The sequence below is a fragment of the Amblyomma americanum genome, chromosome 9 (genome assembly GCF_052857255.1).
Source record: "Amblyomma americanum isolate KBUSLIRL-KWMA chromosome 9, ASM5285725v1, whole genome shotgun sequence".
Classification (NCBI taxonomy): Eukaryota; Metazoa; Arthropoda; class Arachnida; order Ixodida; family Ixodidae; genus Amblyomma; species Amblyomma americanum.
In genome coordinates, this window is record NC_135505.1 from 126,510,599 (window position 1) to 126,531,602 (window position 21,004).

Genomic DNA, 21,004 nt, shown 5'->3' on the forward strand with positions numbered 1-21,004 from the left:
GCTCTTTAATAGAAAACAAAAGACGCAGTTAAATATCTCACCACCACGGGAAAATCTCATGTCATCTTACGTGGCGTTGACAAAGCGCCAGATAGGACTCTCGGAACTCGATAAACTCCAGTAGGTGTTTACGAATCAGAGAATGAGTTATCAATTTAAAGTTTCTATTATTATTTTTAAGACAACGTGAGCTTGTCCCGCGGGGGTTAGATTATTAGCTTTTTTATTGTTAAACTGCCAGATGTAAGTTCAGCGCTTACAACGCGCGTTTATTTTCCCCTAGCCTGCGTTTTAGTTGCGCTAGTTCGTTCTTTCAAGATAATATTGTCTTAGTCCATAATAAAGGGGCTTCAAGATATCCTCAAATTGCAGACTGAGCGGAATACTCGAAGTAGCTTATAATATTCTCAATAAGATAATTGCTAATACAACCAGGACAACCTTAGACTTCACTGAACCAAAGGAAAGGCGTACTGGAGAATAGGCAAAATTTTCATTATTATTCAAATGATACAGAATTGCGCAGAACACAACCAAACACAATATATACTCTTAACAGATAACGACCAAGCATCTCACTGAGCCGAGTTATCGGCAGTCACACGGAACAAGGATGTAGCAAAGCCATATGTAAAATACTCGAAGATATCTAAAGCGTTCGCCCCAGAACCATAGTCGTCCACAAATAAAGTAATTTGATCCAATTAGTAATGATGTCAGGCAGGAAGATACGATCTCTCCGCTGCAATTTACCACTTATTTACACGAAGTATTCAGAGACCAGGATTCTAAACAGTTAAGGATAAGAGTTATAGGAGGATATCTTAGTTATCTAAGATTAGTTGCTGACATTGTCTTGCTAGGTAAGTCAGGGGACGAACTTCTAAGAATGACTAATGATTTAGACAGGCAAAGCAAAACGGCGTTTCAAAACTAATAGGCAGAAAACTACAGTAATCTTCTGCAGTCTCAGAAGGAAATAGCAGTTTACGACACGTAGCTAGGCCCTTGAAGTGGTGAGGTATTTCCTCTACTTCAGGCAGCTAGTGACCGTAGGTTCCGACCACGAGAATGAATAAACAACAAGAATACCAATGAGGAGCAGCTTATCTGGCGGGTACTCGGGAATCGTTAATGGCAGTTTGTCAGTATCTGCTGCTTCTTACTTGTAGAAGTGAACAAGTGCGGACAAAGCAGCGAGCTTTGGAAAACAAAATTGACAGTGTAACGTTAAGAGGTAGGAACAGAAAAGAGTGGTTCAGGTAATGAACGCGTGCTAAAAAGTTCTTGTTGAAATCGAGACGAAATGATCATGGACTGGGAATGACAGGGAATTCGTCCGGACAGGACAAATTTTTCTTAAACTACGAACTTTCTGAGAAAGTTGTATAACTTTCCTTTGTAGCCGTATGGCGGCGCTCGGGTGGATGACAATGAGTAATTACTCCCTTATTACAGGGAGTGCAACGTGAAGGAACGATAACCAAGAACTCGTTAAGAGTAACGAACTGGATTCCAAGAGAAAGCAAGCGTAGTAGGGGGCGGCATAAAGTTAGGCTTGTGGTGAGAATATGAAGTTTCTTGGGATAACGTGGCCGCTGCTAGCACGGGACCTGATTAATCGGAGAGATATGTGTGAAACGTTTGTCCCACAGAGGGCGTAGCCACGCTGCTCCTGATGATAATGCTTAGAAATTATTTAGGTCAAGATAACAGAGACTATAGTTAAGAAGCACTGCTCGCTTCTTTGATGCCCAGAGACCTGTTCTTTTGTGAATGTTTGCCTCCAGCGCACCAGAACTGTTGCACTTTGCCCTCAGTGTGCAATATGGCTTGAGGGCTCCTGAAAAGAAAACGCGCCAGACTCAGGTCCGGAAAGTCATTGAATGCATAAGGAAAAGAAAGAAGAAAATGATTGAAGACATCAGTGAAGGATGCCTTCTTTAGAACGTCAACATCACAGGAACAACCAAAAGAATCTCTGCATTTAAAGCACGCTTAAAAAGATCGAAGGATGGAGTAATAAATCACACTGGTGAGGCGGCGACGTGAAAAAAAATGTTCTGCCAGCGGCGACGCTGTCAATTTACGCTTTCCGCCTTTAATCAGCGTCTAACTGGAAGCGGGCCCATCAAATAGCTAGTCGGAGTCTTCGTTCAAAGTATTGTCAGTCCTCAAAGAAAGCTTCCTGATGCTAATACTCACAGTGCGGGATAATATCGGGAATATACGAAATAATCTAGGCGGCCCATGTTGCAATACCCGCATTTGTGTGTTTTTGCACGTTATTTAACACGTGTGTGACGGCGAATAAAAAAAACGCATCAGACTCAGGTTCATAAAGCGATTGAGGGAACATCAGAGAAGGCCACTCTCTTTGGAATGAGAACATCGCAGGAACAACTAAAGGAATGTCTGAATTTAAAGCACGCTTAAAAAGATCGAAGGATGGAGTAATAAATCAGACGGGTGAGGCGGCGACGTGAAAAAAATGTGCTGCCAGAGGCGACGCTGTTAATTCACGTTTTGCGCCTTTAATCATCGTCTAACTGGAAGCGGGCCCATCAAATAGCTAGTCGGAGTCTTCGTTCAAAGCATTGTCTGTCCTCAAAGAAAGCTTCCTGATGATAATACTCACAATGCGGGTTAATATCGAGAGTATACGAAATAATCTAGGCGGCGCGTGTTGCAATACCCGTGTTTGTGTGTTTTCCACGTTATTTAGCACGTGTGAGACGGTGAATAAAAAAAAAGACGCGTCAGACTCAGGTTCATTAAGCGATTGAGGGAATATGAATAATAAATAAGAAAATTATTGCAGACATCAGAGAAGGCCGCTTTCTTTGGAATGTCAACATCGCAGGAACAACTAAAATAATGTCTGCATTTAAGGCACGCTTAAAAAGATCGAAGGATGTAGTTATAAATTACACGTGTGAGGCGGCGACGTGAAAAAAATGTGCTGCCAGCGGCGACGATGTAAACTCAAGCTTTCCGCCTTTAATCAGCGTCTAACTGAAAGCGGTCCCATCAAAGAGCTAGTCGGAGTCTTCGTTCAAAGCTCTGTCTGTCCTCAAAGAAGGCTTTCTGATGCTAATACTTATAATGCGGGATAATATCTGGAATATATGGAATAATCGAGACGAGGCTAGTTGCAATACCCGTATTTGTGTGTGTGTTTTTTTTTCTCGGGGACAGCGCTCAACGAGCAACGAACACGCTTATTATATTCGATAGCTTCGGCTCGAAACAATGTCATGAAATGCAAATAACTACCATTTTCATCAGCCTCACGTGGTACTCTCTCCGTTCAGCTTTCAATGTAACAGTATAGAAGCGATAAGTTTCTGCTAAGAGTAAAGTATAAAAATCCTTTTAGTAGAACGATGGCGCAGTAGAAAGCAATTGTGAACAACAAATTTATTTAACATTGATCAGTTTCTTGAGCAGCCAGCTGAATTAAGTTGGAGCACGATGACGACGCTTTCCAATGAACACAAAAAACTTTCATTTAACGCTTCTTCGAATTTTCGTAACGCTTTTTTTTTCTCATTCATCATGACGGTCTAAGCACTTCGGTACTAAATCTAGCGACGTTGCTGGGGGGAAACGACTTGGTAGCACTGATGAATACCATGCAATGTCGCACATGAAGTCATTAAAATAACTATGAATTCTGCTTTTCGCTATTTTGTCGCACATTTCAGGAATAAGAACTGCTGGATCATTGACACACAACCTATAATTATTTGCGATGAATATATCTTAATCTTCTTCGTACGACTAGGCACAAATTTTCTCAAAATTTTTCCAAATTGCAGGACAATCTTTTTTTTTAAATAATAACCCATATAACGCGTGCGAAGTTCACGTTCCCAAACAAATACGATCTCCTTATAATCGCATGTTGTGAAAATTATTACTACCATGACTAGTAGAGGCCTCTGTCAAGAGGATTGCGCCACGTGTGCAGCATTTCTTTGTAAACACAAGCGGGCAGCACTCATATCGTCACCCTCAATTCATTGATGCATACGAAACTATTCATCAGTATATGATCTCATTTTTTGTACGTCATGAGATGTCCTAATAGCTTTGCAGGTGCAGTTCGGCGTTGGGCTATGAGAAGGAAACATTTGGATTGTAACGAGCAAAATGCTCTTGCAAAAAAAAAATAAACATATGAGATAAATCTCACCTGCATTTGAGCAAATATCAAAATGAAAGAAAAACCTTAGTCGCCTCTCTGTGCAAAGAGCTCTGAGGTAACAATAATTAGTTAGGTGTAATGAACGGCAGTACAAAATAAAGAGTTGATTAAACCGTTCCAGATATGACTGTTGAAAGAATTTGAAGCAATCAGTCCTTAATCAAGACCTCTCAAGAAATGGACTTTGCTTTATGAATTTCCGTTCCTACGGAGTATGAGCAAAAAATCTGTTATTTCTCAATAAATACTAGAATTCTTAAAAATTATTTGATGCTGACGCAGCTGTTAAGGTTTCACATTAATTATCAAGAGTATTTATTCAAAAAACGCTAAAAAATCTTGATGTCACCATGACATTGCGCCCGCATACAATATTGTTGGAATGTTATAGTTTGAAACCTGAACAATCGCTCGGTTTCTGCCATCTGTCGGTACTTCGAAGTGATTTTCGCCCACTTACTTTTTTCGCCAACACTATTTATCCTATTTTTGTTGTAATTGAATGACATGTCTACTGATATTTTTTTAATTGAGATTAAAGCAAAACCCTCTTGTAAACTAACTGGAGTTCTCCAATTTGGTAACAAATATAGTTGTCAGTATATTCAATAAAAATAGAGGCCAGAACAAAACTTTTTTGGCTCGCTTCCCACGCTTGATTCTAACTTCCTTTGTGTGCTTGAAGGGGGCTAACACTCTACAACCACACCGACTTAGTCGTTGCTTGCTGGCACATTTCTTCGCTGCTAAAATTGGACCGAACATCGTCGTTGGGGACGTGTAACTATCAACACTTGAAAGGCTAAGCAATCCGTCATGTGAAACTAACCGCTTTGCACACCAAAAAGACAATTCTTTGATACAATGGGAATTCCTAAATGCCAGAACATACAGGCGCACAGAAATAACAGGGGCCCTGTTTAGACTACGCTACCAGGCTGAAAACAACTCCGCACCCTGAACACAGTACGAGTTGTCAACAAATATGCACCTTGATTTCTAAAATATTTTCGCTGAAACCCAAGTGCGCCCCAGCCAGACAAACACGAAATTGTAGAAGAATTTTTTTTCTGCGCTAGTTAGTGCATAATCCAAGAGTGGTTTTCTAGCTTATTACTGCACAGTAATATCTTCCGAGGTTAAGTGTTTTCGTGTTTTTGTAAGTTCACCCTGTGAAATGTGCACATCTGATGATGCTGATGATTTTTTATGGCGCAAAGGCATCTGTGGCCAAAAAATGTGTACTTATGATCGCGCATCTCGATGCAGTGAAGATATGCTCCTCTCCCACAGGGCCAAGTTTCATGTGCTTGTTTTCTTAGATAAAATTTACTTGTTAGTCAGCTTCCTGTAAGTATAGGCAAGGGAATGGAAAAACGTACTCGTTATGACAGCATGACCGAAGCCAACAGTCACATAAAGCAAGGAGCATAGGGATGCCTTGTTCTTAACTTCGTAGTTCTTGTTATTTAGAGATTAACTAAATCAGAAGAAAACACAACCACATGCGGCCTGTGGGATTCGAAACCACGACATCCCAATGTTGCGTCCGGTGCTCTGCCAATTGAGCTACGGTGGCGGCTTTCCAATGCTCTGCTTTTAGGGGTATTTCTGTGCAGTGTAAGTGAGCCTTGAGAGTGATCACCAGCGTCACCCCTAGCCCATAGCAGCAGACGTAGTACGTCCTGTATTACCGCGAGTATAACGTGGAGCGTCATCGACCGGCGAGGGCGGAAGCTGTGCGAGAGCCCTCTTAGGCTACCTCCGGCATCAAGACTGCCAGATTCGAGGCCCTCGGTGAACTATTCGTCAGACAAGGGAATAGAGAGAGGTGCTCGTTATGACATGCATGACGGAAGCCAACAGTCACAGAAGCCAAGGAACATTGAGTATTACTTTTTTTTTAATTTGGTAGTTTTTATTAATGCCAGATTAAAAAAATCATAAGAAAAAACAACCACATGCCGGCGGTGGGATCCGAACAACCTGCGAATTTCGCGTCCGGTGCTCTACAGGTGCTTCCGTCATGGATGCCGGTGCAAATACCGCAAGCCAGTGCTAAGGCGCAATAATAGTCCTATTACCTGCCGCGGTGGCTCAGTAATTATGGCACTCCGCTACTGATCCAGAGTACCTGGGTTCGAACCCGACCGCGGTGGCTGTGTTTCGATGGAGGCGAAACGCAAAGGCACCCGTGTGCTGTGCGATATCAGTGCACGTTAAAGATCCCCAGGTGGTCGAAATTATCCCGGAGCCCTCCACTACGGCGCCCCTTCCTTTCCCTTCTCTCAGTACCTCTTTTGTCCCTTCTCTTACGGCGCGGTTCAGGTGTCCGCCGATACGTGAGACAGATACTGCGCCATTTCTTTTCCTCAACAGCCAAATTGAATTAATAGGCACACTACAGACGTATTAGCCAAGCATCAGCCACACACAATAAAAATATGGGAAATTACCGCTCTTATCAGGAGGTAAGTGCGGTAAGTGCGGTACGGCGACGGCGGTCCAATCTTCTGTTCCTGCTTTTATTAATCTCCCAGATTTAAATAAAAAACATTCCCCTATGCTCCTTGTTGTTCTCTGACGTTTAGCTTTCGTCACTCCTGTAAGCGTATTCGTCCCTGTGTGGCGCCCATTTTTTGGCTTAGTTCCTTCGAAAGCGTAACACGAAAGCGTTACCGCAGTCTGTCGAAAGCGTACACTGGACTTGCATCAGCACAAGTTTAAGGTATTTCTGCGGGCGCGTATCGCCAAGGCCTGGCAAACGCCCAGCAGCGTGCGATCTGTTTTCTCTGCACGTCAACACTGCCGGGCGCTTGCATCAGAAATTCTTTGGCGAAGCCCGGTAGCCACCGCACATACCTCCTTTCCCGTCTGCGCCTTCTCCGTCGGCCTCTAAACGGCTTCGCGTGAGAGGCAACCCTTAGCGAAAGACATCTGAAGAAATTACGCTGTTTATGAGAACGAATTCTTCGTCGTGCTTTCTCACTTTGCACCTTCTCAGCCCTTTGCTGGTCAGCACTAGCAGCGTGTGAGAGGGTGACTTGCCAGTAAACACGGATTGATTTCAATGTGCGTACGCCGGCGTCTTTGTTCTGTCGAGAAAGCCAGTAGGGAGGTCTGTGATGGCGGTCGCTTGACGGCATGCGGCTCACAATGCCTGAAGCGATGGCGGCAGCGGGGCTGCCGTGGCCACCAATTACCGGCGTCGACAACTGCGCGCTGACTGAATCCGCTGACGGGATCGTAAACCGGCCGATCGAAGAGAGGAGGTAGATAATGAGGTAGTTCGGCCAGTTTTGTACAAGGAAGCACGGAAGAGAACAAAACTGCATAAAGGCCAAGAACACACACACACACACGCACACACACACACACACACACACACACACACACACACACACACACACACACGCGCGCGCGCGCGCACACACACACACACACACACACACACACACGCACGCACACGCACACACGCGCGCACGCACACGCACACACACACACGCACACGCACACACGCACATGCACATGCACACACACGCACACACGCACATGCACATGCACACACGCACGCGCGCACACACACACACACACACACACACACACACACACACACACACACACACACACACACACACACACACACACACACACACACACACACACACACACACACACACACACACACACACACACACACACACACACAAAACTGCAATAGCCTAAGGCATAATAGCAAGAAGAACCGATTCATAGGCGAGAATTTTAAGAAATGAGCACGAACGGCGCATTCAAGCATCATGGCGAAAGAAAGATGGTAGCTGGCAGCGTGTGCCGATTTACTGTACCATTCACGCCACAGTTCTTTGCTTTGAGGTCAGGTCTTTCTAGTGCGGGAACAGCAGTTTCTTTCAGCCTGCGAGCCCGTCATCGCGGCCGCAGTTTGTCGGATACCTTGGCTTTTTTTCTTAATGGGCTTTGAGCCACGCTCGACGCAATGCAAACGGTGATCCGGCTACCAGTGTGTCTCCGCGGACAAAAACCACGCCTATTGTTTCGGGAAATTAGGTTTTCAATTTCATTTCTTGCTGTATATATTTTTTTCTTTGTTCTCGTTTCTGAACTTTTCTACGTGTCCTCTCATCTCTGATTTCTTTGGCAGAGAGTGTAAGGTGCAGGAAATTTAGATGTGCAAAAAATCTCTTGAAAGCTGTTATGTCACGTCTGCATGTTTGTAGACAAAGAAATTGTAGGTAAGTTCATTATAAGAGCGGAGGCCTGAACCTGTGCTTTCAGCAATACCTCGTTTTCTTTCGGTTCCGGGTTTTAAAATTCACCCATCTCTAGAGCGAGTACAAGGAACTCGAATGAGGCTCATGTTGAAAAGCATTATATAAAGTCATTATCTAATGCATTAGCATCGTTCACCGCGGTTGTGTGCAGACATGACTGTGTAGCATCTTTTGTAACAAATTATTTCTCCATATCTTTTATTAATTTGGTTTGAACTGAAAAGCTGGTTTGTCTTTAAAAAGACTTTGTATTTAAATACTGGAGCCTGAAATGCAATTTTACCAGCGTAATGAGAACGCTCTGCTTCCTTTATGTCGCACTCATATTTGAGTTTTTTCATGTTAAAAACAGGCTTCAAGCTGCGGCGGAACAAAATGAATGATGACATGCAGTGTACAAGCGGCCACGTTGTATTTCTTTGGCACATTATTCGACCCTCACAAATACATACAATTTGAAACTACAGCATCAGAAGCACGTCTGTTTCCATGATTAAGACTGTGGTGTCTAGGTAGTCTGTTTTGATGTTTTCGTTTTCTTTGTTAGTTTGGCAATGTAAGAAAGGACTACCTTTTTCAGCACGCTCACTTGCGTCATAATTGCCAATCTATGCGTGCACCATTGCAGAAATTGAGACGACGTGTATAAAAGAAGCTTTTTCTTAGCGACCACTACTACAACCTCCGTAAAATGAGCGCTTGCTCCGCCATCTTCATCCGCCATCCCCCGCACATGGACTGTTTCACTAGCCTAGGTTCAACAAGACAGTCAGGTGTGCTTGGTCGTGCAAGCCGCGGAGATTTTAAACATTTATTTTATATTTCTTTAATCAGGACAAATCTTCATCTCTGTCTGTCCTCACTAATTAGCCGAATGGCAGGTAAGAGGAGCACTCCAGCTAGAAGCTGGAAAGCATGGGAAATAGAATAAATATATTTTATTGATTTATTTATTTGTAACAATATTTCAGACACAAACGGTCTAAGATGAAAGATTAAAAGGCAGATGCTCTCTGTCTGACGAGTACCCTGTCACCCATACAGTGCTCAGACATGTACAAAGGATTACAACATTATGCAAGTGCTAACGCAATAACAAGAAAAAATAACATCCAATAGAGAGTTCGTGAATAAGCGTGTTACAGGTGACGTACACACTAATTCAAAAACAGCGCTAAAAGCCTATATTCGCCCTTCTGTACACTGTATGAAAAAATCACGGAAGGAGGCAACAGGCAATATCTGGGGATGCTAATAATGATAATAAGCGTGACCACCGTCTCCCCAGAAAAGGGACGTTAAGAGAGAACGTCCGGGCGAATTGTACGAGCGAGACGCCACTAACGACATCAGCGAGATCAGCATTTTTTTTGTCCTTTGCGTTCTTTTTCGATAGCTTCGTTACGTATACAGCAATGTAGGCTCGAGTGCATCGCTGGTTTGTTGAAACGACGGAAGGGTTCCTTGTAGAACGTCTCATCCTACAGCTCCGAGAACATACTACGGCGAGGATCCAGCCGACTTAGCAAGTCGTGCGAAAGGAAAGCACTGCAGTGCCTAGATTCGGAGAACGCGGAAACCGGGAGTGTCATTGCACTAACGGGCGTATATTGCTCTGCAGAGAAGAGATGAGGACAGCAGTGGGTAGTAGCTTGCGCTTCTTCAGAATCCCTAGTGCTCGGTAAACAAAAGGATAAGAGGTTGTGCTGCAAGCGTTGCATTGCAGGTACAATTTCACAATCGCTCGAGGTTTGGGAGGCAGCAAAATGCTTATAGAAGAGAGAGAAATAATCATCACGGCGTGTATTGCATGCGCTCTGTGGTCGCAAGGGACTCATTGGATGCGGTGTCTGAACATGCAACGGTTGAAGGAAGGAACGAATTTGTCTTGCGCTGCTTAACGACTGATACGCTACAAACAGGCACTTCGCTACAAACAGGCACTTTAAAAACAAAACCTATGCAAGGGACAGGACACAAGAAAGTAGACGGGACAAGCGCGTACTTGCGTCTGTTTATTCAAGGAACGCCTCCTTGCTTCGTCAACAGCAATACGCACGTGCTTCAAACACTCACGGGCTTATCCAAGCAGGAAACGAGTTTAATCTGGTTCAAGTGAACAGAAGCCTCGCTGACACACTTTTCAGGGCCATGTATTTGTATCTGCAAGGGCTCGAAAATTTCCTGCGGCTTTTTGTCTTTCGCACCACAGATTATCATAGCGTGCTTAAAAAGCGGTGTGTATTTGTTGGCACCGGATTGGCAGTGTTTTAGCAAAACAGCCCGCAATGAGAACCGAAAGATTTGGTGTGCTCTTGTATACGCTAATTACTGTACTGTCCCCTTTATCTTTAGCAAGGGCATCTGCGGCCAAAGAGCGCCATGGCACAAGGTAGGTTTCATTGCACAATGTGGGGACAAAGACCCGTTTGCCAAGCATTTCAACCTAAAGAAGCAGAGCACCAGGCAGGGGAAAGCTTGTACCCATTGCATCACCGGTGGGTACCCGGAGGCACTGGGGATCGAACCCCGCACCTCCCACATGCGAGGCGGATGCTCAACCAGTGGGCCACCGCTGCGGTCATAGACCGAGTCATAGATGAGCACGATATCGTGTGTCATTTACATTCTGCAGGGCACAAAGAACAGTGTGGCTGATGCCTCACCAGCCTGCTTTCCTTCGCGTATCTTTCTTGGTTAGTAGCCACAGATCATTCAGCATGCAAGGCGCTGAATAGAAAATATCCGCACCGATTTCTCCTCCCACAACACCATCTTCAAGCCAACATCTTCGCGTTCCTTACCTTGGTGATCGATTAGTGCGGGCCCGTACAATAAGGAGCTGGTAGTGATAGAATGTATCAGCGCTATGAACACACAATGCAGTCGCTCTCTCCACACCCTTTACAATCATTAGTGTATGCTGGACGATAGCAGTGAAGTGTCTCGAGGCTGATGACAGATAGCGGCGCTCAGTTCAAAACGTGCGCTGCAGAACAACTCGAAACTGGCATTCAGACAAGAATATGGCGAGATTCGCTTGGAGGTAAGAGACGAATTCGTACCACGACGCAGACGGGACGGAATGAGACGCGGAAAAAGAAAGAGTTTTTAGGAGAGTAAGTCGAGCAATGTTCTCTGCACTGCCCAGAAGGCCGGCGGGAGACTTGCCAAGAAGAAAGAGGGGCAAGGGTGAGGGTGCGCAAATTACCTACTTGGAGGGCAACTCACGCAGCCGTCTCGCAGGGCAGACTGGGCGAGGCTGCATAAAAAAAAAAGATTCCGGTAAAAACCTCAGCAGAAAGAGAGAACCCGTCGAACCTGACAGTAGCTCTCGCACGAACCGCAGTGTCCCCGATAAATTCCGACAGTCGGCCAGCGGACGCTGAACACAAACAACGCGCTCCTTCTGGGATAGTTCTCTTCCTGTGCTCTTGACATGTCCACTCAGGTAAGCTGAGAGAAACACTCTTTTCCGTGCTAATAATCTGCACGTGTCTCCAACGTGTCTGCAAGGCATTTCGAGTTTTTTTCGTGCGGCAAGGGAAGCATTTCTTTCGGGATGTCGCTTTTGCTGAGCCTCGGTTTTCCTGCAAAGCTTTTCCTTTTGTTTCCGTTTGGCGTCGTCCCGACAATGTACGGCTCAATGATCGAGGATCGATGTACGTCAGCAACGACACCCACCACGTTTCGATTCCCTCCCAGCTTTCATTTCCATCCGAGCTGAAGGAGCTCTTAGCGCTGCTTGCTAATTTAATTACGCCGGGTTTTCCGAGGCATGATTTAACACACAAAAGAGGATAACTTGGAGGATGCGGGAAGACGGGAAAGAAAGCCTCGAGAGCTTTTTCTTGTCTCAAAGAAACAGAGAACACAAAAGTGCGCTTATGAGCTCAAGAAGATCCGAAACTTTCGGATGATTCCGTGGGTTCACTCATTCGTTCAAACAACAGGGCTCACCGGGAGCTGGAGAGCAAACGCACCTCGCTGACATGCCTTGGAGTGAACTAAGCTATCGTTCTCACGCGAACTGACGCCAAACCGTGGGACTCAATACGGAAGCAGCGGCCTCGAAACAAAAATGAAAATGAAATGAGGCAGTCTGTTTTCGCCTTCTTGGAGCACTAACAGTAAAGCGTAAATAAAAGCTGGAATCAGGCGGGAGATGAATACATAAAGAAAGAGGGTTTGATACTTTGTCGTCGTTCCTCACTCTGTTTATGCGCGGTTCTGCACCCTCAAGCAAATATACCAAAATTGCTAACATTAACTTTGCTTTCTAAAAAAAAAATGATGTTGCGGCGTGAACAATTTGCGGAAACCTCTTCGCTTCGCTAGATCCCGGACGAAGTGAGCCTTTAACCACGATATCATTCTTGCGCACAACGCTCCATGCCTTGAACTTTTTTCTTTTGCGATTGCGAAACGTTCTGCATTCATAGTCAGCTTTTACTGATCTTACGTGTGGCAACGTTATTATCTGTTCATCACACTGAATTCTAGTTTTTTCGCCGAAATATGGAAAATCAGGACAGTAAGAAGAGCGCTGTCATATCCTTTCTTTCTAGAATTGAAAAGTAAATACCTGAAAGCGTGAGAAAGAAAGACGCTGTGAGTGAACACAACGTTGACTTCGTTCCTTCGGAATTATCTGCGCATTGTGCGCGACAAAAAATGCCGTCTTGAGATTGTTCTTCGATCTTCCTTTCCTCTTCATTCTATCTTCTTTCGTTATAGAGAGCAGAATTTCATAGTGACACCATGCGGAACATGTGCCGTTGACCTGCAATCTCCAAGACATTCACTTACAGGCCAAAATTACGGACCACAAAAGAAAGCAATCAAATGTCGTCCCGTCAAGAATGCGCTGTAGGGGTGACATTTTGTCTAAAAAAACATTCTACACGGTGAATTCTCTCTCATAAGAAAGTAACGCTCGGAACGTTCTCGGAACTCTTGTAATCATTAGAATCTTGGAAATCTTGCTAAGCTGGTGATGGTTGAACAGATAAACCGGGTTGCCAACACAACGATAAGCTAGCTGGAACCGTCATTCCGCACAGAGCCACACATGTGATCAGGTAATGCGCTGCACATCTACAGGTTCACTGGCAGTAGATTCCAGCTCTTCCCGATATCCCGCCCTTAGTGACTCCGGATACCGCACTGCTCTGCTAAAACTCTCTTATAGACGGTTATAGCGCTACCAGCGTAGCACAGTGCATCGCACGTGGATGGCTGTTTCAGGACAAGTAGATTAAATTGATTTTGGCGCTAAGATTTAAATGTGTCGACAGGTATGGGATAACCATGTATTACTTATTCCTATATTAACGCGAAAGCACTACTAGTTCCATTACACAAAAACCGGGCGGCGTGTATGTGTGTCAGTGTGTGTACATGCGTGTGTTCTCGCAGTTTGTACAAAAATCCCCGCGATGGCAAGAAAATTAGTGTGGTGTCACTAACCGACCGTATGACGTGCACAGCAATCCCAGATAAACCTATACATGTAGCCAAACGTCTAAAACCATGTAGAGCCGTTCGTCTTTTTCTGTTCGCAAAAAAAAAAAAAAGCAGACACGATGCCACGGACAACAAGCCAAAACAGTAGTGGTAAGTCGCCTAGTCTGACACCGAGGAAGCTTTTGAATTCTGGTTTGAACGACCTTGGAGGGGCGGAATTCATGCGCGGCCAAGCCTCACACTTGACAAAGCGGCTTCTCGCCGCACCTAGATTCGGCTGCTGAGCCCCAATACAGGCGCTACTAGAAGGGACCTAGCCAATTTCCTGGGGATCCGGAACTGCCTGCAGCTGGATATCCCAAATGACTGTCATTTTCCAGCTCAGCGACGCGCCTTGGAGCTGGGACCGCTAGAGGGCAGTGCGCAAACGCAACGGGGACACTTCTCGACCTGTGGGAGAGTGCATCTAAATGCGAGTTGGAAGTAATCAGCCTAATGAAGAAGTAATGAGCCTAGTGACGATGAGCCTAGGCGACTGTGTATTGAGATGCCCCAGGGGGGAGTACTGGCTATCGACAATAGGAGCTCACGGAAGGAACGGCCGACTCCCGGCACTTCTCCCACCGTTCTCACTCCTCCTCCACCCTCCTCCCCCTTTCATATGCGCAAAGGTTTAGTAAGAGACAGTCATTAGAGGCATGTTGCAGTTGGTGTTACTTCCGGAAAATAAAGACAGGAGGGTTACATTTTGCACTACAGGGCAGCGTGAAGATAATTATTCTGACACTTTGTCTTGGGTCTTGTCTTCATTTCTTTTTCTTTATTCCTTCTTTATCAACAATTTGGAACTGTTCATAGCTAGCACCGTCAAGCTTTGCCTACCATAGCTCTTCAGTGCAAGAAGTAGTGCTTTTCGGTGTCACTAATCGTACGGACTGCGAACTATTTTTTTTCTTTTGGATTTATATTTGGACCCATGATTTTCATCAGAACTTAGAGCCAACAAAGCTGACAGAAACTCTACTTTGGAAAAATCTGCTGCTAGAATCTATTTTCGCCAACGGCTTTATTTAGAACAAAGGATGGGCTTTCGTTTATTCAGTACCAGGTTGGACGAAATGAAGGAAATATTTGCATAATCTTAACTTTTTCACACTATGGTTACCTTATTCGCGCTTTATGGCTAAAATCCAAAGCCCACATGCGTAAATACGGGTGGTTCACCTAAGACGTCCTGCAGTTATCGAACATAGAATTTTTTATTTTTAAGAGCGCTCTTTTCTGCATTGCATCGTCAGTGGTGTAGCTCAACAGGTCACAGCTAAGACATACAATTATTAAGCTGCTTAACGCACACAGAGTAATTAATGTTCTAGCAATGATTGTTTTTCACCCTATTTTTTGACGGGCGAGTAGCCCACCGTAGGTAATATCTTTAGTAGTTTTTAGAACTTATAAAACGCGGTTACCCACGGCACTGTTGTCCAACAAACTCTCCATACATTGCGACAAATTAGGCTACATGCACTATCGAGAAGATTGAAGGCAAAAGAACCCCTTCATTGCATGTCACTTGTAGAGATAGCCAATACTGGGTTGGCCACAGCAGCGAGAGTAACGCGTTTTCGAAATAATAAAATGGATGTGAATATTATTTGCGGTTGGCTACACGTCTTTCAATATATACGGCGACTAACAGTAACACTAAAACGTTAACTACCTAGTATTAATTAAGAAGTGTACTATTTAGCACGTCTTAGCTATATTCTTAGCTGCATTCGGTGGAGGCGAAATGCTCAAGGCCCGTGTACTGTGCGAGGCCAGATCACGTTGAAGAACTGCAGGTGATGTAAATTATCCGGAGTTCATCACTACGGCGTCCCTCATAGCCTGAGTCGCAATGCGACGATAAACAACATAAACAAAAAATCAGATACCCAAATCGGGCGTTGTTCCTCGTTTTCAGACAAAATAATTCGTATAACTCAGCTGCTCCTCGAGCGCACATTGGCTTAGTGATTTGTTGATTGACTGAGAAGTATTGTTTGTTGAATGGGTAGGCGTAAGGTCACTACGGCGGCTGATGCCAAATTCAATTATGTTCGCCTAACCGCATGATGATGTCTTGAATAATGAGTGAATGAGCCCGTGAGTGGCCTGTTAGGAACAGGCAAGACCGGAGCAGAAAGGGGTTTAGTCAGCTTCTGTTTACAGCCCTTAACAGGCCGCTTTGGGTCTCAAATTTTGCAAATGAAGTTTTTTCGGGAAATGAATTTGTGCGCACCTACGCCGCGAAACTTAACTTGTAAGCCGTCATAATTGCCTTCCTTTCTTCGTTTATTACGCCTTCAACCTATTCAAGGAGTTTTATTGAGAAAAAAAATTGCCTTCTTTATGCACGTGCATGTTTCATGTCTCATCGCATAAGCCGAGATTAGGCTAGCCTTTCTTTTTTGCTAAAGGTTTTTCTTTCTTCCAGTCCTAATCAGTCTGCTCAGTCGGTTCCCAGATCGCAAAAGCCCTGCGCAGCGTGGTGTAAATACTTCTCCCAACGAGTGTGCCCAAAAGAAGTTATCTTCGACTTTTGCGCTCCTCCAGATACAAGCTGATTTCTCAGAAAACCTCTTTGTTGGAGAATGTTCCGTTCGTTCGACAAATGAAAGGCTTCTTCCGCTTCAGTAATGAAAAACAAGAGTTTGAAGGCGTTGCTACTTTGTCATTTTTCTTTGTGCACGCGAGTGTATGCGTGTGTGGGCGTGTTCTTTTCGGCGGCTGAACATCATTGCTGAGAATGCGCTAGTCGAATAAGAGTTCTTATAATTAAAAAACCTGATGCTTAAAAGATTCTATTCCAAGTTCTGCGGCTTAAAGCACTCAGCAGACAGAACCTTCCGCGCGAGCCTTTTCTTTTTTGGTTTCCGTACGCATCAATGAGTGGCTGTTGTAACTCATTCCTGGAAGGTACTTGCATGAAGTGTCTGTCCAAATAAACGGCTCACGGACACAGACGTAATCAGATATGCCGCGGGCCCCCAGCTGCTTTTATATGACCATCCCTTCCTTTGCGGCGATTTAATTGAATTTCGCATAAAGGATTACAGACTTCGGTACCACCAGCCACCGATGTCAAGCAGCTCTCGCGTGTGAGCTTTGTCTAGGATTCTCAGAACAGGGTCTTGCACCACAAAATAAACCCTTGAGCAGCTTGCAATCCCGGGTATTCTAAGAATTACCATGCGTAAGGTGGAAACGAACTTCGCTAATATAATGAATTGTAATACCGGATGAAAGACGCCTCCTGGAAATTACAAAACAGGGGCTTAACACTTCGCTTCATTTGGTCGGTCCGGCAAAATATAAAGTTCTTCCAGCGAAAACACAGGAATAAAATATGCATGCCGAAGAATAAAATTAAGATTGCACGCGGTGCAAAACCTGCTTACTATGGCAATGTATGTGATAGCGAACCTCCAGGTTGTAGCAGCCTGAAATTGCTGACCGGTCAATTTTTCTCTTTGCATAATGTGTATAACCACAATAATTTCTCGTTCAAATTGGTTGAAGTCCATCGCTAAAGTTTTCGTCACTCTAGAAGAGCGATATTTGGACTGCACTTCTTGCTTGCACGGCATCCTACTTAATCATGCGCTCAAAGATATTCAAAGATTGCCACCCCCTCCCCCCAAAAAAACATTGGGATTTTGGCAGTGTGTTTTTATCAACCTAAAAGGTAAATTTTCGAGGCAATGAAGAATACATAGCAAGAAGGAAAACGCGCCAACCACTTATCTGCGGTTTTTAGGAAATCAGGAGGTTCGCTAGTCTATTCAGCGCTGTAGTGGACTGGTTTCCCACCACATGGAATCTTAACTTTATAGCAATGTCATCATCAACATCATCATAATCAGCCTGACTACATCCACTGCAGGGCAAAGGCCTCTCCAACGTCTCTCCAATTAAACCTGTCCTTTGCCAGCTGCATCCACCCTTTGCCTGCAAACTTCTTAATCTCACCCGCACACCTAAACTTCTGCCGCCCCTTGCTGCGCTTACTTTCTTTTGGAATCTACTCCTTTACCCTTAAGGACCAGCGGTTGTCTTGCCTTCGCATTACATGCCCTGCCCAAGCCCATTTCTTTCTCTTGATTGCGACTAGGATGTCATTAACCCGCGTTTGTTCCCTCACACATTCTGCCCGCTTCTGGTCTCTTAACGTTAAACCTATCATTTTTTTTTCCACGGCTCGGTAAGTTGTCCTTAGCTTAAGCTGAACCCTTGCAATGTAATCTGCTTATTTTATATATTCTGCGCGTTTTCTTTAGCGCATCTGTATAGGGGCATGTCGCCTACGGCTCAAGTAAAGTTGAGCATAGTTCAGCGCTTGTAATGCCATTTCTGGTGTTAAAGCTTTCGCTCTGTTTCATTCTTCAATATGACACCCTGCCGGCACACTACCATTACTCCTAGCTGTCTCTAAAGCTAGACTGCATTTTGTTATGTGTGCTTTGTCTAAAGAATTCAATGACATAGTCATGCATTCATTGCCGTCGGATGGTATTACAGCTCTTCAAATTAAGTGATGTCACATTTATCATTCATGTACTTATATATAGGTCAGAAATTTTCTAATTTTCCTACTATCTAAAACCACTGAAAACTGGTAAGACCTGCCAAAGCCGTAACTTCACTACATAAGCCTACTTTGCCTGTTCAAAACTATATCACTTTTTTTGCTTTCAACGTAACATTACAATGCAAATAACATTTCAGAAAAAGCTTGTTCAAAATTATGCCACAGGGTCTAACTTACGGTAAGGCATGCCATTTTTATTACCATCAAATTTTCAAGTTTCTCCTTTTATACAAGCGATAACCTGAACGAACTTACAAATTTTGAAAAATTATTTCTTTTTCTTGATTGCTCTCAATTACGCATATGCGACAAATTATTCATTCTTAATATGCAAAACATAGGCCTCTTTTGCGCACAAAATCAAATTGTATTACCGCTGACATCACAATTTATTCGTTCTTTCCCTTTATTAGACATTAGAATCAATATACGAAGCATTCTGAATGAATTCTATACAACCGCCACTGACAATATAATTTTGGGTCGCTTCTTTCACATCAAGCCGAGGTTCATAAATGGCACAGTCCGTAAATATTTCTTGTTTCTTCGTATTTGTTAGTGTATATTAGTTCCGATACACTTCAGATTTAGGGCAGTTAGCCTTTCATCCTCGAGGATTTATTTTGCGTGAGATTAGTTGTGCGCAGTGTCTTTGGAAAACAACGTTGTAGTTCACAAATACAATTCGCTTAAGAAAATGACCACGTCGAATGCGCTTTCCAATGCACAGCTTCGAAAAACGGGAATCGTTTGATATGTAAGATGGAGTACGCTTTCTCATTTCTCACGTTTCAAGGATTAGTTTATTTTAGCTCTGCTTGAGATGTGACTTGCTCAATATGCGCATCTCTTTGTTTGACGCTCACTGCGTGTTTATGCCGGCAGTGTTGTAAAATGCTTCTATTGGCCTCCTTTGCAGCCAACACGAATCTCCAAGGGCTACATCATGGAACCCAAAAGCAATGCTAGCAGCGCAAACTCGGTCATCTTCTCCCTGAAGGAAGAAGTTGGTGCTCTCGCTAGAGCTCTGCAGATATTCAAGGTGAGATTGATTTGTTATCTCTATAGTTGGCTCGATTTAGGATAATTCTTTCGGTCTTGACATATAATCAGGCATGCGCTTCATGCTAGGCAATTTGTCCCTCTAGGCTTTTCAAGCTCTCTATTATCCGATGAGAGAAACAATGGGCCACACAAGCTCACGTATTAAAAACACGTGCACTACAATGACAGCCACGTATTCATTTCAGCCATCAATAACGTAGTATTGGCCGCTACGTAACACTCCATAAATCGGGCTCGAATTACGTTAAATGTTATAAATCTCACACTGTAACCCAAGGTGCAAGGCCCCATGGGTTTTTAAATCAAAGTATCCTTGTATAAAACATATTGCTGGGACTTACCCAGGCAATATTGATCCGTTTTTGCTCAGGAATTCACAGAGCATCCTTGGAGTCTCGCCTTGCTTTCTGCAAATTTAAGAATGCATTTGGTGATACATGTGACTTCAACACTTTTTTTATACAGTTACGCTGCCGTAAAACTCCCCACATTTTTTGTTTACTGATGCAACTAGCTTTGTTTAGAGCAAAGCAATTTATTCGTAAATGCATTTACGTGGTAATTTGCTTCCGCTTTTGGCGGGGCATGTTCAGTAGTACATTCGGGCATATATCTATTCAGGTATAAGTGCTGGTCACAAGATAAAGAGTTGAAATAATAATAATAATAATTGGTCTTTTGGTAAAGTAAGTGGCGCAGTATCTGTCTCATATATCGTTGGACACCTGAACCGTGGCGTAAGGGAAGGGATAAAGGAGTTGAAAAGCATGCGAACACATTCGGCAAAATTTATGATTTGATGAACACAATGCTTAGAAGTCTGAGCTTGCAGATATAATACATGCTTCAGCGAGGAGCTTAATTAAATGTTGGCGAACTGCTTTTGAGCGCAACAAATACGACTGATGGTCTTAAAGGTTCTCTACGAATTCACACGTGCTCAGCACATATTTCCATATACTTTTAGTGCTAAAGCATTTCTAGCCTCACAACCAGGGGTTCAGCGGCGTGCATCTGTTTGAAACCTCTGACTACCAAATGTAACTGGCTCACTCGGTCTATGCACACCTCGATCGCGCTTTGAGTATGCTGTAACGTCCACCAACAAACTGCGGCAGTTACGTGTCTTTCCTTTTCTCAAATACCGCGGAATCTATAGACGCCGTTGATTTTGAGAGACCTAAAGGCGCCTAACTGGCTCCCTGGTTCAGTGGACACCTCAATCGCGCTTTCGGGTACGCGCCAATAGTGTCCACCTGCAAAAACCCGTGCTTTCGCACAATATTTCGTGCTTAGCAATATTAAACCGGCAGTCAGTTTAGTTATTCTTTCCCCACC

The 21,004-nt window shown here is 44.0% G+C and overlaps 1 protein-coding gene across 2 annotated transcripts in view; it reads left to right on the forward strand.

Moving 5' to 3' along the window:
- The window catches only part of Hn (phenylalanine hydroxylase), an 83,448-nt gene that overhangs the window by 11,662 nt on the left and 50,782 nt on the right, over nucleotides 1-21,004 (forward strand). Inside the window, exons 1-2 of one of the 2 annotated variants that reach the window (XM_077637155.1) lie at nucleotides 11,807-11,953; nucleotides 19,521-19,643. In XM_077637155.1, coding sequence (XP_077493281.1) covers nucleotides 11,942-11,953; nucleotides 19,521-19,643 — 135 coding nt within the window. In that variant the 5' untranslated portion in view covers nucleotides 11,807-11,941. Of the gene's footprint in view, nucleotides 1-11,806; nucleotides 11,954-19,520; nucleotides 19,644-21,004 lie in introns of those variants that run through there. The other variant, XM_077637154.1, reaches the window with a different exon arrangement.